The sequence below is a fragment of the Hirundo rustica genome, chromosome 28 (genome assembly GCF_015227805.2).
Source record: "Hirundo rustica isolate bHirRus1 chromosome 28, bHirRus1.pri.v3, whole genome shotgun sequence".
NCBI lineage: Eukaryota > Metazoa > Chordata > Aves > Passeriformes > Hirundinidae > Hirundo > Hirundo rustica.
The window spans coordinates 654859-682673 of record NC_053477.1 but is presented as its reverse complement, the minus strand read 5'-3'; the positions used below and the strand labels follow the sequence as shown (position 1 = coordinate 682673).

Sequence of the window (27815 nt, the reverse complement as noted above, 5' to 3'; positions counted from 1 at the left end):
CAGCAATGTGGGAGTTGGGTTTGGAGTCACCTCCATCGAGCTCTGCTGCTGCTGGAGGCTGAATTTGCCTGCAAGTGCCCACGCAGTGACAGGAAGCCCTGAGAGGCAGCCGAGGGGCTGCTTTGGCTTAGCCGATAAGTCGAAAAACAGACAAAATAACACCAGAGCTAAAAATAGCGTTTTGCTGGGTAAACAGAGGACTCTGCCCTCCTGACCCCCGGCAAGTCAGGAGAAAGGGCTGAAATGAAGGAGTAACTCATGGTAAGGGGAACTCGCAAGGATTTTTAACATTCCCAGTGAAATCTTCAGGTGAAACGAGCTGATTTTGCAGGGGGCAGCAGTGCCGACACTTCCCTCACCACTGAGCAGGATAAACCTGGATGATCCGAGCCCAGGGTCACCCCAAATCCCCAGGGAATGTGGCTCTTCGTGCTCCGGTCCAGGCCTGCCCACCCGTGTCCTTGCCACAGCCAGGTCTGCTCTCCAGAAAATCCCTCAGGAAAGGGAGCTCCAGGGCAAGGAATGTGAGTTTGGAAAAGGTGGAGCATCCCACAGCACTGAATGAAACTCCTCCCCGGATAATGGAATTTATATTTATTTAACAGTAACATACAGTATATAAATAGGGTAAATACTTTAAAATATACAATATTTCACATTCGAACATTCGGTCAAAGAAAGGCAACTCTACGTGTGTAGCTAAAACTGGAATCAAAAGAACAACACACAGAGAAAGAAGCCGGTGGTGGGAAGAGGCCGGAGCTCGGGAATTGCACAGGGATTACAGGAGCACAGAGCTGCCACCCCGGGGCTTCCACGCGCGGGTTTTCGGGACTGAGCTGTCCCCAGGAGGGGCTGGGTGGGCACACACAGCCCTGCCCTGCTCCCACACAGAGGGCAGGATCCCCCCAGCCAGGCTCGGGGGGCTCCCTGCACACAGGGCACACGGGGCACATTCCCTGGAATGGGATTCCACAGCCAAGCTTTGGGGGGATGCTGCAGGAGCCCGGCTCCACGAGCCACAGGAGAGCTGCCCCTCAGCTCAGGCAATTCTATTTAACCCAGGGAATTCTGTTTAACCCTGCAAACGCCTGCTTAAGCCCTGGGAATTCTGTTTAACCCAGGGAATGCCTGCTTAGCCCTGGGAATTCTGTTTATCCCAGGGAATTCTGTTTAACCCTGGGAATGCCTGTTTAACCCTGGGAATGGCTGTTTAACCCTGGGAATGCCTGTTTAACCCTGGGAATGCCTGTTTATCCCAGGGAATTCTGTTTATCCCTCGGAATGCCTGTTTAGCCCTGGGAACTCTGTTTAACCCTGGGAATTCTGTTTAGCCCTGGGAATTCTGTTTAGCCCGGGCTGATCCCACAGCATGGCTGCAGAACCCAGGCCTGGTGCTTCCCTGAGCGTGGGCTGGCCCCTGCCTCCCACCTGCAAGCTCACCTGGGCTACAGCCAGGCAGGAAAAGCAAATTCCCACCCAGGTGTCCACAGGCCTGGCACAGCTGTGGGTCAAACGCGTCCAAACCCAACCAGCCCCTAACAAACCAACCCTGGGGGTGCCCAGTGTCCTGCCCAGCAGCCTCCCAGTGCCATCCCAGTGCCTGCTCCCAGCTCCCTGGCTCAGTGACACTGGGCAGAGGTGGCTCCCACACCAGCCTGTGCCCTCTGCACCAGGCAAATCCTTCCTGTCCCTTTCTCCCAGCCCACACACACAAATCCCAGCTGGCACCACCTCCCCTTTCTTGCTCTGCTCTTCCCTTTGGAGCTTCCCTGCCGCTGCTGGAGCCCACTGTGAGCCATTCTTTTGTGCCAGGCTGAGCTGCAGCCCTGCAGCTGCAGAGCTTCCCCCAGCTCTCCTCACCCACCATCCCTGGGGTCACTCTGGCCCCTCCACAGCGAAATTCCCGAGAGCTGCAGCATCACCAGGCTCCTGCAGGGCTCCGTGTGCTGCTGCACATCCCTGGACAAGAGTTCCCCTCTCAGAAGCAGCCCAAGTCAGGAACAGCAGTTTTCATCTTTCCCCAGGGAGTCACGAACGCCCCATCCCCGGCAGTGCTCGGGATCAGACGTGGAGGGGATATTCCCTGCCCATGGCAAAGGAGGTGGAACAAGACTTTAAGGCCCTCTCCAACCCAAACCCAGGATCCAACCCCCGATCCTGTGAGTTCAGCTGCACAACTCTCAAACAAATCCCAACACCCGCCACCTCCCTCCCTCCCTCCCTCCACTGCTCCCTCTCACTTCGCAGGAAACCCTTCCCAGGCAGCTTTCCCCGTGAGGACCAGCCCAGGTTTGGAAGGGAAGAAGCAGGAATAAAGCTGATCAGGGCTCTTCTGCTCAGGAATTGTCCGATCAGGGAAGCCACCCACAGGCAGAGCTGCTGCTGCTGCCGCTTCTCTCGCAGCTGCTCGGTGGAACTGCTTTGCCCTCCAGTGCCCACATCCAGCATTTACAGCCCAGACCTGCCCCAGAGCAGAGCCTGCAGCAAAGCTTTGCCCCGCTGATCACGACAGAAGAGGAACAAAAGGTTTAAAGCAGACGAGCAGGGGACTAAAGACCCACCGAAGGAATTTGTCACTAAAACAGAGCACACCTTTGTAATATTTATCAACACTGTCGCTCCTGCCTGTGACCCAACAGCCACAGCAAGGGGTTTTGGCAATGGGCAGGGAAAATGCAGAGCAGCAGGAGCTGGTCCAGCCCATGGCAAAGCAAACCCTGGCACCCCCAGCCTGCTCCCATGGGTGCTCCTGGCAGGGGCCTCGCTGAACTCAGGCAAACCCTCATTAAACACGGCCCAAATACTGTCCCTGGGCAATGCCAGATGGAAGCAGCTCCATTCCCCTCTGCAGTTTCTGTATCAGGGGCTTGGACCAAAATGTGTTCCATCGACAGAAAACAAACCCCTGCCTAATTCCAGCTGGAAGGGAACAGTGTCCACAACCAGGAAAAACCTCTGCCAACACCAAACCCAACCCTGAAGTGGCTCAGTGCAGAACTTTGCCAGCACCAACTGACAGTACTTGGTAAGAACAGAGCCTTCTCTGCAGCCTGTGCTTTCCACCAGATGCTTTCCTGTGCATTTGGAGCCCAAACCTCAGCTCCTGCTCAGGGGAGGAGCAGAGCCCTCCACAGGCCTGCAGAACTGCAGGAGAGAGGCTGGGACCTGTGCTGCACATTTACACACACCCAGGTAAATGAAGGCAGTGGCATCATCAGAACATGGAGTAAAGGCTCTGAATTTGGGGTATTTTCAGGTGGTTTGTTTTCTGTTGATGCCAAGCCAGCTCTCAGCAGGCGCAGGTCTCACATTGGGGGGGCTGTGGCTGAAATTTTGTGGCAGCAATTGCTTGAAAACATCAGTGTACTTCTGTGTGAGCTCTCCCTGTCACTCGTTCCCCAGGTTAAAATAAGGTAAACTTTCTCTCTCCCATGCACAGACAATGGAAAGAATGAAAATCAGAGTCAGCTCGTGTTTGGGAACATTGCAGGAGGTGTAAATGGGGATATTTTCACTAGCTGATAAAACAAAAAACAAAACAAAACAAACAAATTTTTTTTAAAAAAAAAAAAAAGGAAAAGTTTTCAAATCTTTAGGGCCCTCGTTTTTAAATAATAAAAAAGCATGACAAAATAAAGGAAAGGACTTTGATAAAACTTGTGGCTATAAAGAACAAACTATTTCTGACAAGATTCAGCGAGCGAAGCAGGACAGTGACTTGCAGAGAAATGGACCCAGACTGAAACGCAACACAGACCGTGGTAAACTCAGCAGCACGACTTCTACAACTCAAGTAACAAACAGACATGATCCCTGAAAGAAAACAAAACCCCCAGCTGCAGCTGGAGCCCACCCAGCAACAAAACTGGCTGGAAACTGCTCCCCAGGTTACTTCAAATATCCCAGTGTGGGGTTCCCAACCTTGGATAAATGAAGAAGTGTGGTTTTTGAAGGTTATTTAATGGGGGAAAGACAAACCAAGTTGTTTAAAAGTTGTTCTCACTTGGCAGGAATTGCTCAACGGAACTTCAACGTTCTTTAAAACTTACTTACTTCCATCAGTTTTGGAAGAATCTGAACCTCCCACATTCCCACACACAACTGCCACTTCCTCGACTCCTCATCCCCAGTCTGTTTCTGGTTTAATTGGTTATAAAAAATCTGATTTGCCGAAACAGCAGCCCTGGAGGGAGGGAATGTGAGAGGCTCTGCAGAAGCAGCAGGTGAGAGCAGGAGCAGGGCTGGGCAGAGGAAATGGGGCTGGGTTAGTACAAGATCCTTGTGCAAGGAGATTCCCACGGCAGGAACTGCTGGGACAATTCCCAGCGTACTCCCAGCTGTCCCTGGAGAGGAGCAGGGTCCCCAGAGCTGCCACCCTGAGCACAAGGGCCAGGGGAGAGCACAGCCCCAGGCTCTGCATTCCCTGCCAAACCCGCTCCCAGGGAAAGCTCAACTCTGCCCACACACCCCAGGGCTCAGAACAATCCACCGGGACAGTCACACCCTCCTGCCCCACCCAACAGTCCTCCCAAGCCTTAACTCCTCCTCAGCTACCAACCCAAGATTTGCTCGTTTGAACCAAAGCTCTATAAATATATTATTTAAAAAAAAAAAAAAAATAAACCACAAATGCAAACATTTACCAAGAAAGGAAGAAAAGTTACAGTGAAATGAGGCCTTGTTATTGTCTCCAATCAGGCAAGCCAGGAATTCCCTGGAGGAGGCCTGTCTGTTCTCAGTCCTGCTCCAACCACCTCCTCCTGTCTACGCGTCCTCCAGGCTCCCCAGGACTCCCCTGTCCACCAGGTGAGCTTTGAGCGTGTTGAAGATGTGGAGCTGCTGGTCTGGCCTCAGGGTCAGGAACTGCTGGATCAGTTTGCTTGGGTTGGGGCCTCTGCAACACAAGAGCATCGTCAGCAATGGGGCTCCAGTGAATTCCATCGGAGTAACGGGCTGAGGTTGATTGCTGCGCTGTCCATTCCTCCCCCAGCTCTACCCTGGGAGCCTAACTCCCGGTGGGATGTGGAAATGCACTCAAAAAGCACAGAATAAACACAAAATAACACCCCAAACCCGATCTATCTGAAGAGGATTGTGCATCTCATCAGCAGATGCTCCCCCTCAGAATTCGAAGCAGCCACACAGACAGCTCCTCAGCTCCCCCAGCACATCCTTCATGGAACCACAGGCTCCTTTCCTCTGTGCTTGGCTGCAGAATGCTTGTCAGTGCTGCAAAATTAGATTTCCCTGCTTGTTTGACTCCAGAAACCTGTCCAGGATTCCCAGAAGGGACACGGAGGAGTTTCACTGGGACTGGAATAAAACAGCCCACGGGGAAGCCAGGGCTGCATTTCCAGCTCTGCTGAAGATCCTTCCCCTCCTCAAGCCCCAGTTTCCTCTGCCTTGTATTTTCAGCTGTTCAATGTCTCAGAGAGCACAAGGGCCTCTCATCCCAGCCTGTGCAGGGCTCACCCACCTGATGAAGCTGGCAATGTACACGTTGACAAAGGTGGCCATCAGGTACTGGCAGTCGAAGCGATCCATGATCCCCCCGTGCCCCGGGATGGTGTTGGCAAAGTCCTGTCAGGGCAGAGGGGTGGCACTGAGCCCTTCCCAGGCTCTGTGCTCGCCCTGGCGCCCCCACACACCACGCTCACCCCCTGCCCCAGTTCCTCCCAGAAGGCAAAGTCAGACCAAGGAAACATTTTGTTTAATGTCTTCCGGCTTCCAGAAGCTTCTCCTTTATGAAGCTGCCGGTGCTTGAGGGGCAGCGAGGCTCAACTCAGCTGTTACTCAAAGGTCAGGGAAGACAAATGTTTATCTGCTGCCACCCTGCCTTGCCTTTCAAGGCATCTAAACTGAGCACAGGCTGTTTATATGTGAAACCAGCCTGCAAAACATCAAGGGAAACCTCAGATTGCAAAATTTCCTTCCTCTACCTGCACCACAGCGGGGTTTAGAATATCACAGCCGAAATCTTAAGGTCTCTTTCCTTTTGGTCAAAAACCCCAGATCCTGCTCCAGCATTTTATCTGTGACTGACCAAACCTCCCTTCCCCTCCTTTCCCTTGGAGCTGCCTCGTGTGGCAGCACCCACTTTGTGTTTCCTCCCCAAAATCTCCATCCTCACCTTGATTTTGAAGGCCCTCTTAAAGCCACTGGCAAAGAACCCCCCGAAGGGCCCGATGAGGGAGGCGAAGGTGGAGAGGGCGATGCTGTGGATTTGGAAGGGGTACATCCGCACGGTCTTCTGCAGGAGAAACAGCACAGGAGGATTTTCAGGGCCTGCCCCTCCTTCTCTGCCCCCCAGGCTTTAGCTCAGCTGGCTTTCAGGTGGGCTGATGTCCCACCAGGCTTGTGATAATTCAATCAACAACAGGCACTGCCGCCGCACTCCCCCTTTTTTTCTGGATGCGCCTTTGTTCTTTCACACCAAAACCAAGCCCTGCTCTTTCCTTAGAGACCCTACCCCGCTAAATAAGAGCCAGAGAACAGAGAGGGTCGTACCCAGCCCACCACAGACTGCAGCACCACGGGGATGTTGTACTCCTGCAGCTGGAACAGCTCCGAGGGCTCGCAGTCCACGGTGAAGCTGTTGGTGTCGTTGTTGAACTCCACGGGGCAGGTGAAGCAGCGATACCCCGACATGACGTAGGACAGCTCCAGGAAAAAGAGAAAGAGAACAGGATTCATGCTTTCCCCAGGGATTTCTCAAGGGGAAAAGCCGTGCAAGGACACGAGGGAGGAGGGAATCACATTCCCAGCTTCATTAAGGAGATTACTCCCATGAGCAGCAGTAACTGGCTGAAGGCAGAGGAAGAGCGAGGCTGCACCCTGAGGTGGAGGGACAGCAACAGCAGCCACAGAGAGGGGCATAAACACAGGGAGAAAAGACTCCAGGAGTGTGGAATTCCCCACACAGCCCCCGAAACGATGCACAGCACCACCCAACAGCACCAGAGGGAAAATGGTTAATTATTGTAATGAGCACATCACAGGGTCTAACAGGGATTAAAAACTTCCTCCGGCTCCATCGGCAGCGCCTGCACACAGCCAGGGATTGCTTCAAACCCTGGGCAGCAAGAAAAGGTGAAATATCTGACAGAGATTCAAGCCTGACTGCATCTTTTAAACAGAACACCAGGACCCTGTGGAGGGAAAACTCCCGTGGGGGAAGTGACAGCCACTTACCAACAATCCAAAGAGAACGGTGGAAAAAAATCCTCCGATAAAACCCTCCCAGGTCTTCTTTGGGGAGAGCTGCCAGAGAGAGAGAGAGAGCAAAGGGACAATTATTGATGCACCTCTGCAGCCCTTCCTCACTTGTGAACCGCTGAGGCAACACAGAGGGATGCCACCAACCCACAGAGGGTAGTTTGGTCAGGATCTGACCCCAACAGCTCGGTATGAGATGGTTCATTCACGGTTGGACTCGATCATCTTTCCAACCTCAGGGGATCAATGATTTCATCTCACAGCCTCAAAGACTGGGATGCACACTGGGTTTCATTTGGAGACTTGCTTCACACCCCTCAGAGGCCACAAAGCAGGAGCTGGGGGAGCACAGAGCTAAGACCCAAAGGAGCCAAAGTTCACGTTTTGTCCCCCAAAACGTCCCAAACCTTGATGAGCGGCGTGCGGCCGAAGAAGAACCCGAACATGTAGGCCATGATGTCATTGCAGATCACACAGGAGATGGGGACAATGAACCTGCAGGGGACAAGAGTCAAACCATTGGCAAGCGCCAACATCACACAGCTCCGAGGCTCAGGGAGCAGCTGCCACCACCCCAGCATCCAGCTCAGCGCAAGGAACAACCAGGAGAAGCTCCAAGGGGAATCTGGGGTCACTCCAGGTGGTGTCCCCAGAAGGGTCTCTTCAGCCACACCCAGCAGGGTGCTGGACACCCCCTCCTGACCTCCTGTGTAAATATTTCCTGCATTTCAGCCCTAAGCAGGAGGATCCCAGAGCACCCTGGGCTAGTGTGACACCCTGAGAAACACAACCTGAATTCACGGCTGGCCCTGCTGGTTTTGGCAGGGTCACCAGAGGAGCCCCCCCGTGCACAGCAGCTGCACTGAGGATGGCAGCTCCTGCCTCTCAGGGCTGCTCTCACCACAGGAGCAGCGCATTCCCAGCCACTGGGCACCTGTGGCTAGCAGCAGAAAGCACCTACCCAAAGACATCTGAAAGGTCCCTGCACCTCACAGCAACTTCACAAAATTCTCCTTTACAACACCTCTCTATATGGTGAAGCAGCACAAAGCAAGTCCTAAATCTCTGAGGATTCACTTGATCTGCTGGTCCCTCACAGGAAGCACCTCCTCCTTGGCCATTTGCTTTGGAGAGAACGGTTTTAACTCAAAACCGAGTTTTGAGATTAAAAAAAAACATAGATATTAGGAATTTATTCCTACTATAATGGTGGGGAGGCATCGGTACAGGCTGCCCAGAGGGGTTCTGGACTCCCCATGCCTGGAAATGCCCCAGGCCAGGTTGGACAGGGCTTGGAGTAACGTGGGATCCTGGGAGGGTCCGTGCCCGTGGCACTGGATGATCACTAAAGCCCTTCCCATCCCAAACCAGTCTGGGATTCTAGGATAAGACAGGATATTTTTTTTTCCAGGCTGCAGAAACCAAAGCAGCTCAGGGGACAGAGCAAACTCACCAGATCATTCCTTCAAACAGGTTGTGGATGATGAGGTGGGACTGGGTGACAACGATCAGCAACGTCACGTGGGTCCAGCCGAACTGCAGGAGAGGAGAGCACCTTGTCCAGCCTGCCACTGGCCAGCTGAGTGCTCTGAGCTCCTCAGAACAGCTCCAGCACCAGGGCACCCCTCACAGAGCTCATTCAGCAATTATTGTTTGTCAATGATGACGGACAAACAGCACGAGCTGCCCTGGACAATGGGGCCAACACCGGCCTGGCACCTCCCAGCTGCCAACAAACATCTCACTGGTGAAGGAACATCTGAACAGACAAGCTGGAAATTCCAACCCCAAATTTAACCTCACCAAGACCTGAATTTGACCTCACCAGGCCTTGAATTTAACATCACCAAAACACAAATTTTAACCTCACCATGACCTGAATTTAACATCACCAAAACATGGATTTTAACCTCACTAGCCCCTGGATTTTTAACCTCACCAGGCCCTGGATTTTTTAACCTCACCAGCCCCTGGATTTTTAACATCACCAGCCCCTGAATTTTAACCTCACCAGCCCCTGGATTTTTTAACCTCACCAGCCCCTGGATTTTTAACATCACCAGCCCCTGAATTTTAACCTCACCAGCCCCTGGATTTTTTAACCTCACCAGCCCCTGGATTTTTAACATCACCAGCCCCTGGAGTTTTAACCTCACCAGCCCCTGGATTTTTTAACCTCACCAGCCCCTGGATTTTTAACATCACCAGCCCCTGAATTTTAACCTCACCAGGCCCTGGATTTTTTAACCTCACCAGCCCCTGGATTTTTAACATCACCAGCCCCTGAATTTTAACCTCACCAGCCCCTGGATTTTTTAACCTCACCAGCCCCTGGATTTTTAACCTCACCAGCCCCTGCAGTTTTAACCTCACCAGCCCCTGGATTTTTATCACCAGCCCCTGAACTTTAACCTCACCATGTAGAACTGGAGGCGATAGTGTTTCTTCACCAGACTCAAGACAAACATGCAGAAACCTGAGGAGAGAGAGGAGGAAAGTCTGTGGTGGGAATGTGCCTTCAAATTCTTTTGGGCCAGAAATCCTTTTGGGCCACGATATTGCACAGCTGCCGGGGATTTTACTGGAATAAAGGAGCGCTGTGCTTTGGAGGGCACACCAAGCAGCGCTTGGGCAGATGAACAATCTGGCTGCCCCCATGAAGATTATGGAGTTTTCTCCTCCAGGACCTCATGGAAAAGATTTGCCACCACTACTCCAGAAAGAATTGCCAACTTCCAGCATCCCTGGGGAGCGGAGATGATTTGCTGCGGATCCTGCACTGCACACAGCACTCCAGGCAGGAGATTTCTTCCCTCCAGCCCAGCCAAAAATCAAGGTGGTGCCCACCTGTCAGGTAGAGGGCAAAGGAAATGAAGCGATGGTATTTGCTGAGGATCCTCAGGGGCTCCTCCCTCTGCACCAGGGTGAAGAAATAATCTGTCACCGTCTCGCCGTAGAAGAAATAGTTCACACACAGCAGGAAGTACCTGGGGAGGGTGGGAACCTCGTCAGCAGGAGCCCTAAAAGCTCCTGAAGTGGCTGACCCCTGAGGCCTGGAGGCTTCTCTGTGACGCTGCCCAAACGTTTTGTTTCTGCCAGCCAGAGCTGAGTCCTGCAGTTTGGAATTGTCTCCTTCATTCCAAGGAGAGGCTGCAGCCTCAGCCCCAGGCTGGGATGGGTCACAGCTGGGGTTTGTGCCTCCCCAAATCCTCTGTCCTGTGACTCTCAAAATCCCACACCCTGTGCCTCCCAAAATCCCACACCTTGTGCCTCCCAAAAATCCTCTGTCCTGTGACTCTCAAAATCCCACACCCTGTGCCTCCCAAAAACCCACACCCTGTGCTTCCCAAAATCCTCCATCCTGTGCCTCCCAAAATCCCACACCCTGTGCCTCCCAAAAATCCTCTGTCCTGTGACTCCCAAAATCCTCCATCCTGTGCCTCCCAAAATCCTCCATCCTGTGCTTCCCAAAATCCTCCATCCTGTGCTTCCCAAAATCCCACACCCTGTGCCTCCCAAAATCCCACACCCTGTGCCTCCCAAAATCCCATATCCTGTGATTCCCAAAGTCCCACACCCTGTGCCTCCCATAATCCCACACCTTGTGATTCCCCAAATCTTTCACTCTGTGATTCCCCAAATCCTCCACCCTGTGCCTCCCAAAATCCCACACCCTGTGATTCCCAGAATCTCTGTCCCTCACAGAAGCCCCTTTCTGGAGCCCACTTTTGGGGTTTCTGTGCCCCACAAGCCCCGGTCCTGCCCTCTCCACAGCCCCCAGGCAGTGACAGGACAAGGGGAATGCCTTACCTGCACCAGGGCAGGGTTAGATGGGACACTGGGAAGGAATTCCTCCCTGGGAGGGTGGGCAGGGGCTGGGCTGGAATTCCCAGAGCAGCTGTGGCTGCCCCTGGATCCCTGGCAGTGCCCAAGGCCAGGCTGGGCAGGGTTTGGAGCAGCCTGGGACAGTGGGAGCTGTCCCTGCCAGGACAGGGCGGGCACCGGGTGAGCTTCAACGTCCTTCCCACCCAAACCATGCTGGGATTCTGTGACTTTCCTCTGCAGGCGCTGCCAGCACAGGTCACTGCCAGCGCAGGGGCTGCGGCTGTGCCCCCTGGGTGCCCAGGTGAGGGCTCAGGGGCACAGAGGCCACGGGAGCAGCCCTCACTCACCAGCTGAGCGTCCTGAACCAGGGCAGGTCGTACGAGTGGTACACGTTGTAGCCGATGGTGATGATCTCGTGGAAACATTTGATCTGGACACACATCACCTGCACAGAAAGGACAGCCAGGCACTCCAATTAATTAAACACCTCTTCCCTTGAGGAGATAAAAACCAAGCACGTGCACGGCACAGGGTCCTTCAGCAGCTGCCATCGGCCCTGCAGGAGTCTCCCAGTCACACATGGGATACTCAAGGTGGCATTTTTCTCCCCCAGTCCCACGTGGGAAGCTCAGGGTATCATTTTTCCCTCCCAGTCCCACGTGGGAAGCTCAGAGTGGCATTTTTCCCTCCCAGTCCCATGTTGGAAGCTCAGGGTGGCATTTTTCCCTCCCAGTCCCACGTGGGAAGCTCAGGGTGGCATTTTTCCCTCCCAGTCCCACGTGGGAAGCTCAGGGTATCATTTTTCCCTCCCAGTCCCATGTGGGAAGCTCACGGTGGCATTTTTCCCTCCCAGTCCCATGTTGGAAGCTCAGGGTATCATTTTTCCCTCCCAGTCCCACGTGGGAAGCTCAGGGTGGCATTTTTCCTTCCCCTTTCCCCTGCAGGAGGTTTCTAACATCCCCTTGTGTGTGTTCCAGCTGCAGCCAAATACTGACCAGCAGATTCCTCCCAGGTTTCCTCCATGGAGAGAGGACTCCAGGATCTCTAGCACACGAGGCCCTGAGCTCCCCACCACCCCAGCAACCTCCCCTCGCTGCAGGGGAGCTCAGGACACCTCTCTGCAGCACTTACTATTGTCATCAAGACCATGGGGCCCAAGTAGATGATGATGAAGAAGAAGGTGATCATTGCCAGCGTGAGGATGCCTCTCACCCACCAATTTTTCCATCTGGGCCAAAGAGAAGGAAAACATCAGAGAAAGACAAGACAGAGCAAAGCAGCCAAACAGTACTTCTGCTCTGTGTGTGTGTGTGTGACAGGAAGGAAACTGAGCCCTGGAAACCCCAAGTTTCCTCTCAGTGGTGCAGAGAGACCTTGGTGTGCTGATAAAGGCCTGGCTGCAGCAGCTGCACTCGGGCCTCACTAAAAGCAGGAAGCTGAGCACCTGCCAGGGCACTGAGACGGGACAGGGCAGCCTCTGCTCCGGTCTGCTGCAGCTCCCCCACACCTTGGACAAGCTGCAGGATGAATTCAAACTCTCCATGAGGAGAGGGAGCCCCTGGCACGTTGTACCCTCACTGCTTTCCTGCTGGGAGCCTCTCCCACCCTCACAGCACACTCAGGAAAGGCACCTTCTCCTGTGATATAAACAAGGCCATTTCCTCCCAAGCAGTTTGTGGAGGATATCCCTGGCTTGTTCCCAAATCCTGTCCTTCCCGGTGCAGCTCCTCAAGCATTCCTGCACAACTCAGTTACAGCAGGGGCTGAAAACCCCCACAGCTCAAACCTTTGCTGTCAAAGTCACCCACGAGCTCTGGGGGTCTGCTCCACCCAGGCCTGGACCTGCCAGGACCCAGCAGGCAGCGAGAGCCCCCAGCACTGCCCTGCCCACTCCTTCCCACCCAAATCCCTGACCCTGCTGCTTGCCATGGCCTCAGGGGCAGGGAGAGGCTGGGGAGAGGCTGGGGAGAGGCTGGGGAGAGGCTGCTCAGCTTCCAGTAGCCCCCAGTGCCGTGGGGAACCATGGAAAAGGTGCAGAGCCCTGGGAGGGCACAGGAGGATGCTCAGGGGTCTTACCTCCAGGACAGGTTGGACAGAGCCCTGCTCAGGGGTGTTATCTCCAGGACAGGTTGGACAGAGCCCTGCTCAGGGGGGTTACCTTGAGGACAGGTTGGACAGAGCCCTGCTCAGGGGTGTTACCTCCAGGACAGGTTGGACAGAGCCCTGCTCAGGGGTGTTACCCTGAGGACAGGTTGGACAGAGCCCTGCTCAGGGGTGTTATCTCCAGGACAGGTTGGACAGAGCCCAGCTCAGGGGTGTTATCTCCAGGTTGGACAGAGCCCTGCTCAGGGGTGTTACCTTGAGGACAGGTTGGACAGAGCCCTGCTCAGGTGATGTTACCTCCAGGACAGGTTGGACAGAGCCCAGCTCAGGTGATGTTACCTCCAGGACAGGTTGGACAGAGCCCAGCTCAGGTGATGTTATCTCCAGGACAGGTTGGACAGAGCCCTGCTCAGGTGATGTTACCTCCAGGACAGGTTGGACAGAGCCCAGCTCAGGTGATGTTATCTCCAGGACAGGTTGGACAGAGCCCTGCTCAGGGGTGTTACCTCCAGGACAGGTTGGACAGAGCCCAGCTCAGGGGTGTTACCTTGAGGACAGGTTGGACAGAGCCCTGCTCAGGGGTGTTACCTTGAGGACAGGTTGGACAGAGCCCTGCTCAGGGGTGTTACCCTGAGGACAGGTTGGACAGAGCCCAGCTCAGGGGTGTTACCTCCAGGACAGGTTGGACAGAGCCCTGCTCAGGGGTGTTACCTCCAGGACAGGTTGGACAGAGCCCTGCTCAGATGTGTTACCTCCAGGACAGGTTGGACAGAGCCCAGCTCAGGGGTGTTACCTCCAGGACAGGTTGGACAGAGCCCAGCTCAGGGGTGTTATCTCCAGGACAGGTTGGACAGGGCCCTGCTCAGGGGTGTTATCTCCAGGTTGGACAGAGCCCTGCTCAGGGGTGTTACCTTGAGGACAGGTTGGACAGGGCCCAGCTCAGGGGTGTTATCTCCAGGACAGGATGGACAGAGCCCTGCTCAGGGGTGTTACCTTGAGGACAGGTTGGACAGGGCCCTGCTCAGGGGTGTTACCTCCAGGACAGGTTGGACAGAGCCCTGCTCAGGGGTGTTACCTCCAGGACAGGTTGGACAGGGCCCTGCTCAGGGGTGTTACCTCCAGGACAGGTTGGACAGAGCCCTGCTCAGGGGTGTTATCTCCAGGAGAGGTTGGACAGAGCCCTGCTCAGGGGTGTTACCCTGAGGACAGGTTGGACAGGGCCCTGCTCAGGGGTGTTACCTTGAGGACAGGTTGGACAGGGCCCAGCTCAGGGGTGTTATCTCCAGGACAGGTTGGACAGGGCCCTGCTCAGGGGTGTTACCTCCAGGACAGGTTGGACAGAGCCCTGCTCAGGGGTGTTACCTTGAGGACAGGTTGGACAGGGCCCTGTTCAGCACCTCTGGGGTGTCATCCGAGGTTGGCACTGGGGATGAACCCCCAAACTCGGATTTGCTCTCGCTGTCTGACGCTGTCTCTCCATCCAGCTTGTTCTCAGACTCTGACTCCTGCAGGACAAAGAGAGCCAAGGAGCTTTAGCAGCCACTCTGGAGGAACCTGGCCCAGCCCGCTGGCTCCAACACTTGCCACCACTCCGCTTCTGCACGAGAGAGGGAGGAGAAGAAAATATTCTGGCAGTTACACAGGGGTAAACACACGAGAAACATCCTCAGGTGTTTTAGGTGGCATCCAGAGGGGTTTGAAGAGGGTCTCTTTCCCCTGCACAATGACAGATGCCTCGAGGTTGATAAATGAGCGTCTCCAAGAGCAGCAAGTGCTCCGGGGCTTGTTAGCAGGAATTTTTACAAGGTCCTGATCCCCAGGCAGGTCTCAAAGAATGTAACACTGCCCAAATAAGCCAGGGAGAAAGGCCTCCAAGTGGACAGGCTCAAGGCTTCCAGACAGACTTCTGAAGTGCTGACTACTTGAGGACACTAAAAATACCGCTGAGCCCATCCTCAGGCAGCTGAGGAGGAAGAGCCTGGCTTATCACCCCGGCCCAAGCATCCCCTCTGGCCACGGGAGAAACGAGGTGCTGCAGGGGGACACCCGTGCTCTGTGCTCTCCCTGCCCCTTGGACTGCTCCAGCACTCAGCCCCGAGCAAAGTCCTGTGCTTAGGGGTGAATAAACCCAAGAGAGGCGGGGTGCTGAAGGCTCTGCCCCAGCCCAGGGCAGGGAAGGGGACTGCAGGTGAGTCCAAGCGGCACTTTTCACTCTGACCCAGCTCCTGAACGGGGGACAAACACACAGCTCCACATTTTGCTCCCCGTTTCAGCAGCACAGCTTCATCCTGCTCCTGGCAAGGAAGGAAAAAGCCACTCCCTGGGGAGCATCCAGGCAAGGCAGAGTCCATGCCCTTGGCCTCAGCCCACGGGCTCTCTGAAAACTCCCAGAAAAGTGACTTTGCCTGCAGGGGAAGCTCAGGGGGAGCTGAGCTGACAAATGCTGGGAGCTCTGCGAACAATGAGACTTCATCCCCTGGGGCAGCTCCAAAACAACCAAATCTGCTGGGTGCAGTGCACGGCAGGGGGTTCTGCAGTTCAGCAGAGCAGGAAGGCTGGAGCTGCTCCCTTATTTAAAGCAGGAAAAGGTAATTACTCCCCAGGCTGGAACGTGTCAATGGCTGCAGGCCAGGATCTGAAATCAGACAAGGACAGCGAGGCACTGTCAGGTGGAGGCAGCTAAAAATACCTCGGTGATGTCAGAGATTATTCCCAGGGATGAGCAGAGCTCCGGCCATGCACCGGCAGCACCCAGTGTCGCCTCCTCGTCACCTCCCTCCACGCTCCTCCTTCCCATTCATCCGCTGGGAAGGAAGAGTTTGGATTTGCTTTCAACCCAACGCCTCTGCCAGCCCTCACACAGGTTCGGGGAGCTGGCAGTGAAATGCAACCTGGATTTTCTCAGGTGTTTTTTAACTGACCCATAAAATTCATTTGGACCTCAGGTTTTGGAGAGATGTAGTGCCATTTAGCTGGGAACACAAATCCATACGGCAGCTGCAAATGGCAGCAGGCAAAGAGACTGGAAATGATAAAAGTCCCTGGAGACAACAGATTTGGCATCTTCCAGCACAGCACAGGTCAGGTTTTGGGCAATCTGTGTTCTGTATTTAGCTACAGGCTCCTCTCCCATTGCAATGCATTCTCCAATGAAAGGGTTCTCTGCAGAATTCCCCTGGGACCAATCGAAATAGCTCCAGCCAGAGCAAAATCAGCTTCTCCTCTGCGCAGGCTAAACTCCAAATCCTCCTGCACGCTTCTCCTGCAGTCCTGGCGTCCCTCACCCCACACAGGTCACCAGCCAGGCAGGATCCAAGCAGCATCCCTGGGTTTTATTCACCAAACTGCAAAGCAGGCAATTCCTGCCTGGGGCCAGGAGGATTAGAAGCTTCCCAAAGTGCCCAGAGACCAAAGAAAGGGAAAGAGCACTTGTGCCTTCTTCACTTCCACCACTGGGAAAGAGGTGATGAAAGAAAAGCTCAAGGACTGAGGAATCTCACAGGGCAACCAAGCTGATGTCCTGATCCCTGCCACATCCTGATCTCTGTCACACCCTGATCCCTGTCACAGCCTGATCCCGGCTCACCATGATCCCTGTCACACCCTGATCCCTGTCACACCCTGATCCCTGTCACACCCTGATCCCTGCCACAGCCTGATCCCTGCCACAGCCTGATCCCTGCTCACCATGATCCCTGTCACATCCTGATCCCTGTCACATCCTCATCCCTGTCACACCCTGATCCCTGCTCAGCCTGATCCCTGTCACAGCCTGATCCCTGTCACACCCTGATCCCTGTCACAACCTGATCCCTGTCACAGCCTGATCCCTGTCACACCCTGATCCCTGCCACACCCTGATCCCTGTCACACCCTGATCCCTGTCACACCCTGATCCCTGTCACACCCTGATCCCTGCCACATCCTGATCCCTGTCACACCCTGATCCCTGCCACATCCTGATCCCTGTCACACCCTGATCCCTGTCACACCCTGACCCCTGCCACATCCTGATCCCTGTCACACCCTGATCCCTGTCACAGCCTGATCTCTGTCACACCCTGATCCCTGTCACACCCTGATCCCTGCCACGCCCTGATCCCTGTCACACCCTGATCCCTGTCACACCCTGATCTCTGTCACACCCTGATCCCTGTCACACCCTGATCCCTGTCACATCCTGATCCCTGTCACATCCTGATCCCTGTCACACCCTGATCCCTGTCACACCCTGATCCCTGCCACATCCTGATCCCTGTCACACCCTGATCCCTGTCACACCCTGACCCCTGTCACAGCCTGATCCCTGTCACACCCTGACCCCTGTCACAGCCTGATCCCTGTCACATCCTGATCCCTGCCACAGCCTGATCCCTGTCACACCCTGATCCCTGCCACATCCTGATCCCTCTAACAGCCTGATCCCTGCTCAGCCTGATCCCTGTCACACCCTGATCCCTGCCACATCCTGATCCCTGTCACACCCTGAACCCTGCTCACCCTGATCCCTGTCACACCCTGATCCCTGCTCACCCTGATCGCTGTCACACCCTGATCCCTGTCACACCCTGATCCCTGCTCACCCTGATCCCTGTCACATCCTGATCCCTGTCACACCCTGATCCCTGTCACACCCTGATCCCTGTCACACCCTGATCCCTGCTCAGCCTGATCCCTGTCACACCCTGATCCCTGTCACACCCTGATCCCTGTCACACCCTGATCCCTGTCACATCCTCATCCCTGTCACACCCTGATCCCTGTCACAGCCTGATCCCTGTCACAGCCTGATCCCTGCCACATCCTGATCCCTGCCACACCCTGATCCCTGCTCACCTGATCCCTGTCACACCCTGATCCCTGTCACACCCTGATCCCTGCTCACCTGATCCCTGTCACACCCTGATCCCTGTCACACCCTGATCCCTGTCACATCCTGATCCCTGTCACACCCTGATCCCTGTCACATCCTCATCCCTGTCACACCCTGATCCCTGTCACAGCCTGATCCCTGTCACACCCTGATCCCTGTCACACCCTGATCCCTGCCACACCCTGATCCCTGCTCAGCCTGATCCCTGTCACATCCTGATCCCTGTCACACCCTGATTCCTGTCACAGCCTGATCCCTGTCACACCCTGATCCCTGTCACACCCTGATCCCTGCCACAGCCTGATCCCTGTCACACCCTGATCCCTGCCACATCCTGATCCCTGTCACACCCTGACCCCTGTCACAGCCTGATCCCTGTCACACCCTGATCCCTGCCACATCCTGATCCCTCTAACAGCCTGATCCCTGCTCAGCCTGATCCCTGTCACACCCTGATCCCTGCGATGAATCCTTACACCGACTGCACCCCACAGACGTTGCAGGTAAATAGTAAATCGATGTCAAACCACATCTCCGGGCACCTGAGGCACCGCCTGCAGGGCACGTCCAGCCCAAACCTCATCTGCAGAGCTCTGGGTTCCACGAGCAGGAGCAGAGCCCCCGTGTCATCCCAGCTGTGCCCCACTTCACCCTGGGCACTGCCAACAGCGGCCTGGAGCAGCACAACACCCACAGCTCCCACAAACATTGCCAGGTTATTCCCAGAGAGCACAAAGAAACCGATCAAGAGGTTTGTCACCATAAAGGGACGTTGTTAGGGCTCGACATGAAATGCAGGAATTCCTGCCCTGTCTCTTCTGCTCAGTTTAAGCCTGATGGAAGAAATCACCAGGCAAAGCGAGGGAAAACTGACAATTTAACATCTTCACTTTTAAAACAATTGAGCAGCACTGGGAATGAGCTCTGCTCCCTCCTCAGATCCCCCTGAATCAGGAATGAGCTCTGCTCCCTCCTCAGATCCCCCTGAATCAGGAATGAGCTCTGCTCCCTCCTCAGATCCCCCTGAACTGGGAATGAGCTCTGCTCCCTCCTCAGATCCCCATGAATCAGAAATGAGCTCTGCTCCCTCCTCAGATCCCCCTGAATCAGGAATGAGCTCTGCTCCCTCCTCAGATCCCCCTGAATCAGGAATGAGCTCTGCTCCCTCCTCAGATCCCTCTGAATCAGGAATGAGCTCTGCTCCCTCCTCAGATCCCCCTGAATCAGGAATGAGCTCTGCTCCCTCCTCAGATCCCTGTGAATCAGGAATGAGCTCTGCTCCCTCCTCAGATCCCCCTGAATCAGGAATGAGCTCTGCTCCCTCCTCAGATCCCCCTGAATCAGGAATGAGCTCTGCTCCCTCCTCAGATCCCCCTGAATCAGGAATGAGCTCTGCTCCCTCCTCAGATCCCCCTGAATCCGCTGAGATTTTGTAGGACATTGTGCCAGATATAGGCTACAAGAGAGGACTCAGTAATTGACACTATTTTTATACCTTTTATGCAAATTGCCCCATCAGCCTACAAATCATCAGTTTAAGCAGCTGAGTGGGTGCTAAATAACGAGTTTAAAGCCCGAGCTGATGCACCCTGGGGTGGGCACCGAACCCAGCTGTGGCACTGCTTTGGGGACACTTCCCACACATCCCCTCCAGGATCACCATCCCAGCACTGCCCTCAAGGCACTGAGCGCTTTTAACCCATACTGGGTTATTTAATAAAGGGGTTTTTTGTCCAACCCTGTAGGTGAACCCGGGGCTCCTTCCATCTATCGTCTCAGTATTGAAGGCTTCTTACAGAATAATGGGAAAAAGGAATGCAGGAGTAAAACCGAGATAGGAGTTGATCCCAGTTTCTTGATTTCTACACAAGTCATGACGAGGAGAAAGAGTAAAACCCCAAATCTCTGCGAGGGCTGTCTCTCCTGACTGCTGAGCCAGAGCTGGGAAAATCCAGGACACCTGCTCACTTCTTCTATCTATGAAATCAACAGCTCTGAGCAACGTTTGTCAACGGATATTTTATCACCCTGAAGAAAAGATACACGGAGAATTGAGTTCTTCTGAACTTCCCTTAAACAACTCGACTCCTTCAAGAGGGTGGTAAGAAACTTGCACTCACGCTGCAATGGTTCTCTCACAGAGGAAGCAATGAGCACCGGGTTTTTTACACAAATATCCACGACATGATCTCAGTTGCCATAGAAACGAGCCTGCTCTCTCCCTGCCAAAAATCTTCTGCCCAATACAGATATACAGTTAAGTATTCAACGCTGGCAGCTTAAATTAGCTCACAAAATGCCATTATTTAGGTATTTTCCTTGGAGCCGGGGACTACTTTATTCAGACTTCCTGCCAGATTTTAATAAAAAACTGTGACAGAAAATGTTATTGTAAAATAAATGCTGAAAAGGGAAATGGAGTTGCTTTTTCAGGCAGCAGAGCTGACAGCTGAACAAAAGGGACCAACTGTACCTCTGTTCTCACCTCCGAGCACATCTGCAGGATCAAAGCAAACGCAATTAATTTAATGAATACAAACCCAGCGGCCTCAGTAATGAAAACCTCAGTGTTTTCCAGAAGGGGCTTTAATTCCTAATTTACATCTGAGGAAACTGCTCCATTCCTCTCCCCTCTCTAACCTCCACAGCACCTCCCAGAGCTGCTGTGCCCCCCAAACCCACCAGGGTGACATCACGGCCAAAATTCATCCCACAATTCCCAAATTACAGAATATTCTCTCCTAGAGGTTTCCAGCTTGGGAGGGTGAAACAAGAGAAGTCTGGAGATCATTAACACCAGAAGGAAAAATCAAACTTCTGGGCTTGGTTTGTAGGAAGGTCCCAAAAAAGCATCGGAGTCTTTTTGCAAGACTTGGTCTTGTGCTGTGACATCACCTGCAGGGCAATTAAATTCAAGTCTCTCATGTCCCCCCACCAAGACATCCACCAAGCTGGCACCTGGCTGCTTGGTTTGTTGTCTGAAAAAAACCAAAAAAAGCTCAGGTCTCATTTATGCCGATACAGGATTCCCTTCCCCATCCCAAAATAGCCATATTCCAGCTGAAAACACGCACAGAAATCAGGACATGCCTAAAAATGGAGATCTTTAGCAGATAACAACATCACAAAAAGCAGGAATGTTTGCACAGTGGCTGAAACAGCGGAGAAAATTCATCCCCTGCTCCCAGGGCACCGGCTTGGTTTGGTTCAGCCACGGGATGTGCCGGGAGCCAGGCTCAGCCCGCACAAACAGGATTCATGGAAGTCAGCACAAACAGGATTCATGGAAGTCAGCACAAACAGGATTCATGGAAGTCACATAGGATTCGTGGAAGTCACACAGGATTCGTGGAAGTCACTCATCCCTGGGACTCAGCAGGAGCTCTCTCTCTGCTGGGACCCCCAGCACCCACTCCAGAGGCTGCTGCTTCCAGGAAATCAAGGAGGAAAAGGCACCAGCTAATGCCTACACAAAAGGAGCACAAAAATCGCTGGGTGGTTCTGGCACTGCCCCAGAATTTCCTGCTGCTCAGAGAGGACCCTGCCTCCCCTCTGAGCACGTGATGGAGATGTTTTGGGGAGATGTTTTGCCGGGTCTCAGTGGTGTCCTGGTGCTGCCATGGCATTTCTGAGCTGGCACTTCCCTGCAGAGACACAGAAACAGGAGAGCAGAGCTCCGAGAGCCTGAGCGGGGCTGGAGCTGTGTCTGCTGGAGCCTGCACAGACATTTCAATCTGCTGTTGTTCGGGAGAGCTGGGGAGAACAAACAGCTCTGCAGCAACTGTTCACGCTGGGAGGTTCCTGCAGGAAAAGGCTATTTTTGTCCTCTGAAATGAGAGCCTGAATCACACCAAGGCCGGTGCCTCCTGACCCTCCATTCTTCAGGAGTTTGTACAGATTTTTCCAATACATAATGAGGAAAAAAAAATAAAAAACTTACCAAGCTATTTAATTTGCTTACTCTCAGGCGGTGCCTTGCACTGTCTTGTTCACATTTCTCTGCCAGTCCAGTTTATTTGGACGAACCAAGGAGGGGACCTGGACCAGTGTGTTTAGATGTGAACCTGACAAACCCGAATCTGCGCTGTACTGAAGGCTCAGGTGTCAGCAAGGCCAGGCTCAACGGGGTTTGGAGCACCCTGGTCCCCCGGTCTGACGCCCACGGCAGGCTTTAAGGTCCCTCCCAGCACAAACCAGTCTGGGACTCAGTGATTTTAAGGGTTTTACCTCCAGGGGGCACGGGGATTTTTCCTGCTTGGAAACATCCCAAATTCTCTCTTCTCAGCACCCTCCATCTGCGGCAGCACATTTGGGAGCAGGAGCAGAGAACTGTTCCATGCACAGAACAGCCTGAGTGCCTCAGCCTGCAACAGGGGACAGCAGGAACATCGCCCACCAACCACTCCTGCCACCCTGATCTTATTATAAATAATAACAATAAACATCCAGGAGCAAGCACAGAGCCCTGGGGCAGCAAGAGGGAGCTCGGGAAGAAGCTCCCAGATCCACCAAGGCCCAGCAGGAGCAGAGAACAGCAGAGCCCGGAGGTGACGGTCACAAAAAGGGGGACACGCACCTGAGCAGCCCTCCAGACCAGACAGAAACAAATCTGCCACTCATGAAATAAGGATAGGGAAGGAAAGCCAGCTCTGAACTACGCTGAGTAACAGGAAAAGCAACTTGGGGGTTTGACACGAGCATTGGGAGTCACACACACGTGCTGCACACAGGGAAGGGAAGCGAGCTGTGCAACTTCCAAATGACAAATCTTCCTGGGATCACGCTTCCCTGGCACCCCCACAAAGGAGCAAAGACACGGGTGGCAAAGGCAAACACCTTCCAAAGGCAATGCTGCAAAGGTGTTAAATTTGAGTCACTTTTCCACTAGGGACACGCCCAGGCCAGTCCCTGTGGCCACAATTAAGGATGCACAGGAGCTGTCAGGCACGCACAGAGCGGAGCATCAGACTGCAGGGAAGGCTGGAGTGTCCCTGCCAGCAGAGCTGGGACTGGGAACCTCCATCAGCAACAAATGAGGGTCCTGCTTCAGCAAACTGGCGCTTGGATTCCAGCCTAAAATAAGATTAAGAGCTATTAAGAAAATGATCTTTTGGAGTGGGTCTGGAAGCAAACTTGGACTTCAGCCTCCCTTTATCATGGATGAGATGAAGAGAGGCATCACTGCAGTGGTTCTTTTGGTTTGGTCCTACAAGAGCCTCCTCTTGTTATCACCAACTCCCAACCAGCAGGAGCTCTCCTGGAATCTGGGAAGTAACAGCACTTGAAATTGCCTGAACCTCCAGTGTGCCTGCACTGTTATTTCTGTGTCCAGCACCTCTCCCGAGCTAAAAGCCAAAATCAGAGCTGCTGCCCCCACTGCAGCTCTCCCCAGGCCACTGTCCCCAGCCAAGCTCCACCCTCCTGAGCAGGGACAGCACAGCCCTCACTTGGCTCAGCTTGTTCAGAGCACGTCAGACCACCAGGGAATTCTTGCAAAATGCCTGGAAGCACAAGAAATAAATGCCTGGAAGCACAAGAAGTCACAAGGCTTGGATGCCAGTTTTTCATTCTGTGTACCACACAAACCAGATGCAGCCAGACAAAGGTCACGTTGTCAGGCCACTGAAAAACCAGGCTGGAAGGAACCAGAATTTTCCTCCTCAAACCCTTGGTGACACAGAAGGAACCAGAATTTTCCTCCTCAAACCCTTGGTGACACAGAACCATCCCACCCTGGCACTCTGCTCAGAGCCTCCCACCAGCCAAGCAGGCTCCTGCAGCCACTGTCACCCCTTTTCCACCAGAAATGGAAAACTCCAAAGCCAAGCACAGGGACAGGATTCTCCAGCTGGGACCTGCAGCCCACACGAGCCTGACTCCCCTTCCCTGGAGGAGGCCATGGCATGTCTGGGAACCCCCTCCAACTTCAGACAGCTGCTCGTGCAGTGTCCCAGCAAGCCGATGGAAATGGAAAAAACCCTCAGTCCTCACTCACACAAAGCACAGCTACTGAGAAATGATCCCAAAATCCCCCCAAACCAGCAGAAGCCTTCAGGAGCCCAGCAGGCACAGGGAAACAATTTTGTTTTGTGTTATTTCTGTTTTCTTTGGGAGCTGCAGAGAAAATGTAATTTCATGGGATGTACACAGCACAAGGGGGGAGGCACTGACCTCTGGGTTCGCATTATGAACGAGGCTACAAAACAAAAGAACAAGTCTGTGAAGACCAAGGTGTCTCTGGCAGAGGGTGGGACCTGAAAGGTACCAAGAAACTGGAACTGGTTTCATTGTGAGGCCCTGGCACAAAAGCTGTGGTGCCCCGTCCCAGGAAGTGTCCAGGCCGGGTTGGACAGGGCTGGGATGGTGGGAGGTCTCCCTGCCCACGGCAGGGGGTGGCACTGGATCAGTTTAAAGGTCTCTCCCAACCCAAACCATTCTGTGATTTTCCACTCTCAAATATTAACAGGTAACAGCACCGCTCAGGCTCAGCTAATGGGTCCAACAACACCAGGAAAAGGTTCCCTGGTTTTTCACCACAGAGATCAGAGGGAGCTCACTGAGCAGAACAAGCAGATGTTGCCTCACTCCCTTCAGGACAGAGACTTTGTGCTGCACAGCAGTTTTAACAAAAATCTATTTTAAACCACTCTGGCACGAGGATCTCCTGGGGCAGCCCGGGGGACACATCAGAGCTGGGACACCGAGCAAGAGTCAGAGCAGCAGAAAGTGAAACCAGCTCCTCACTCCCCTTTGCCGAAACAGAAAAGTGGCAACAAGCACGAAACACCCCGATCTGGATGTTTACATCCCATTGTAACGCATTTCTGCCAACACAGAGCTCTTTCCAGAAGCCTCCAGGGTTCCTGTCACATAAAAGATGCTGAATTATTCCCCTTGGCAAGGCTCCGAGTGTGACAAAGCAGCAATGGGAGCGTTCCCTCCCCGAGCAGCACCTGCAGAGCCTGGGCAGCCCCAGGTCACCAGGAACGCCACACACGAGTGGTTCTGCTGCTCCCAAGCTTTTCCAGCACTAAAAACACAACTGCTGGATCTCAGGGCAGGAAATCAAACCCTGCCACTGAGTGTGGAAAGCACGACACCGAGGGTTTCACTAAGGATTAGTTACCAGGTAACCTCCCTGCAGCTGCATTCGGCAGTTTTGGGAAATTCTCTGCTCCCATCACTGCCTTCTATTATGAAACATCACATTCAGCACCTCAGAGGAGCTGTTCCTCACTGCCTGGGAACATTTCACTCCTTTTTTTTTCCCTCCTGCAATTCATTCTGAGCTGTTTTACGAGGAGCAGCACAACATCGACGTTCCCTCTCTCTAGTAAGGACACTCCAGGTCACCGGCTCGAAGGAAATATCAGAGTCCTTCAGAAGGCTCACTGTACGTGAAAATGCAGGCATGGAGATAACAGGATTGCCCTCTGACCTTCTTTAGGGGCACAGCACGAGCAGCTAAAGCGAATCCCAGCTTGGCCCTGCCTTTTTGTTGTGCACCAGTTAAGCAGCACCAGCCCTGCCAGTCTCCCAGCTCCCACCGCAGCTCTGGAGTATAAAACTCCCAGAAGGTTTTCTGCTGCAGGGTAAATTCCAGCTGAGATGAACACACCTCAAGGTCTCACCCTCTGCACCACCACCACAAAACTGGAGCCATCTTAGAGCTCCTTCCCTGGTTGTCAGAGAGCCCCGGTGAGAGAGGCACAGCCCCCAGGCCCACACCAGGGTGACCCATTCCCACCACTGCTGGCTCCTTCTGTCCCAGATCCCTCCCTGATCACATCAGCACCATGAAGTTTCCTCAAACCTGCCCGCACAGCCCCTAGCAGGTGTTTAAGTGGCATTAAAATCGCATTAAAATTGCATTTAAATGGCATTTAAATTGCAGAAGAATTCTGTCTGATGATTTTGTGCTGCTCTGAACTGCTCCCTTCGTGCACTAATGGAGAAAACATCAATATGATATCGCTGAGGGCAACATCCCAGTCCCAAGGTAAGTGCATTAAACACCAGCAATGCAAGAACCGCTCTTCCCTCCAGCTTCTGTTCCCTGTGACCCTGCAAATGTTATTTACAAAGTTTTCCCTGACTGTTTATTCCTCTTGGTCCCTTCCTCTTCAGGGAGGCGCAGGAGCAGAGATGACAAGGGTGACAAATGAGCAACTGTGAGCATCCAGCCGGGCTCGGGGCTGGAACAGAAGGGACGTCACAGGAAAACAGAGCCAGGTTTGCTTCCCAGGGCTCTTCTGCCGTGAAAAGGAAACTTTTTCCTTCAGAGAAAGGCAATGTCAACCCTCATGAAACTTCCACAGAGCCCTCACAGGGACGGCATTCCCTGGGCATGACTTAGGAGGCACCAGAGTCTTCCCTAAGGGAACCTGAGGGGTTTGAAACCCCTACATCCTTCCCTAAGGACAGCTTAGGAGGCACCAAACCCTTCCCTAAATGCAGGTTTGTAACCTCGCACCTCAATCCTTGAGAATGATTTAGGAGGCACCAAACTCTTCCCTAAATGCAGGTTCGTAACCTCGCACCTCAATCCCTGAGGATGATTTAGGAGGCACCAAACCCTTCCCTAAAGGCAGGTTTGTAACCTCGCACCTCAGTCCCTGAGGATGATTTAGGAGGAACCAAACTCTTCCCTAAAGGCAGGTTTGTAACCTCGCACCTCAGTCCCTGAGGATGATTTAGGAGGAACCAAACTCTTCCCTAAAGGCAGGTTTGTAACCTGGCACCTCAGTCCCTGAGGATGATTTAGGAGGAACCAAACTCTTCCCTAAAGGCAGGTTTGTAACCTGGCACCTCAATCCCTGAGGATGATTTAGGAGGAACCAACCCCTTCCCTAAAGGCAGGTCTGGAACCCACACCCCGTCATTCGCTAGGCACGGCCTGGGAGGCACCGAACTCTCCCCTGAGGGAAGGTTCCTGACCCCACCTGAGCCATCCCACAAACGCAGCTCACGCTCAGATCTCCGCGCTCCGGGGCCGTTCCTCGAAACACCCCCTGGGGCGGGATCCGCTCCTCCAGGGGCGAATAAACCAAGCGGGGCAAATCCCCCGAGCGCGGGGCAGCCCGGGCGCCGCAGAGCGGCCTCACCGCGGGCCGGCAGGACCCCGCGGCGCACGGGCCCCGCTCCCCCCGGCGCTCCCCGGTTCTCCCCGTGCCCGCAGCCCCCTCACGCCCCCCGGGGCCGCTCCGCACCTTGTCCTGGGGCTCCCGCGCCCCGCCGGGGCCGCGCCCGGCCCGCAGCCGCGCCTCGCTCATACCGGACCCGCGCCCGCCGCGCCGCGCACCGCCGCCGCCAGGGGGCGACACGGCACCGGCCAAACCGCCGCCAACCAATGGGCGGCGCGGGACGGGCGGCGGGGGCGGGGCCGGCGCGGGGCTGGCCCCGCCCAGGCGTGCCCGGATGAGGGCGCGCGCCATGATGGGTGGGGCCGCCGGCCAATGGGAAGCGTGGGATGGGCGAGGGGCGGGGCGTGGGGAGCGCATGGCCGCGCCCAGGTGTACCCGGATGACGCGGGGCGCCATGATGTGTGGCGCGAGTACGCCGCTGAGGGAGGGGGCGAGCGGGAAGGTCCCCGGGCGCTGGGACGAGCCTGAGGGGTTTGTCTTAAGGGACAAACGAGCTTGGGTTATGGCTGGTTTTTCCTCAGGACGCGGTGCCTGAGGAGAGGCCCTGTGTGCGGCATCGGCGCCGCTGCAGGGATCGGGCCCTGCCTCCGTCGCTGCGCAGCGGGCCGGACGCGGCGCTGAGTGTCCCGCTCGGTGATTGGCTCTCGTCGCAC

At 54.4% G+C, this 27815-nt stretch overlaps 1 protein-coding gene across 4 annotated transcripts; it reads right to left on the bottom strand.

Annotated features, from left to right (window-relative positions):
- Positions 1–579: 579 nt before the first annotated feature.
- Positions 580–27299, bottom strand: CDS2 (CDP-diacylglycerol synthase 2). 4 transcript variants are annotated; one of them, XM_040087733.2, is made up of 13 exons: positions 27229–27299; positions 14509–14651; positions 12175–12271; positions 11391–11488; positions 10066–10205; positions 9636–9694; positions 8672–8754; positions 7626–7713; positions 7195–7263; positions 6511–6663; positions 6134–6253; positions 5480–5583; positions 580–4897 (listed from the first exon to the last, which is right to left on the bottom strand). In XM_040087733.2, the coding sequence occupies exons 1-13, from the start codon at positions 27289–27291 to the stop codon at positions 4768–4770; spliced, it is 1347 nt and encodes a 448-aa protein (XP_039943667.2). In that variant the 5' UTR covers positions 27292–27299; the 3' UTR covers positions 580–4767. The 4 variants fall into 4 exon arrangements, with proteins under 4 accessions (XP_039943667.2, XP_039943666.1, XP_058279692.1 ...); XM_040087732.2 differs by lacking the exons at positions 14509–14651; positions 27229–27299 and adding an exon at positions 14140–14158; XM_058423709.1 differs by lacking the exons at positions 14509–14651; positions 27229–27299 and adding an exon at positions 14058–14076.
- Between the last annotated feature and the right edge of the window lie 516 nt (positions 27300–27815).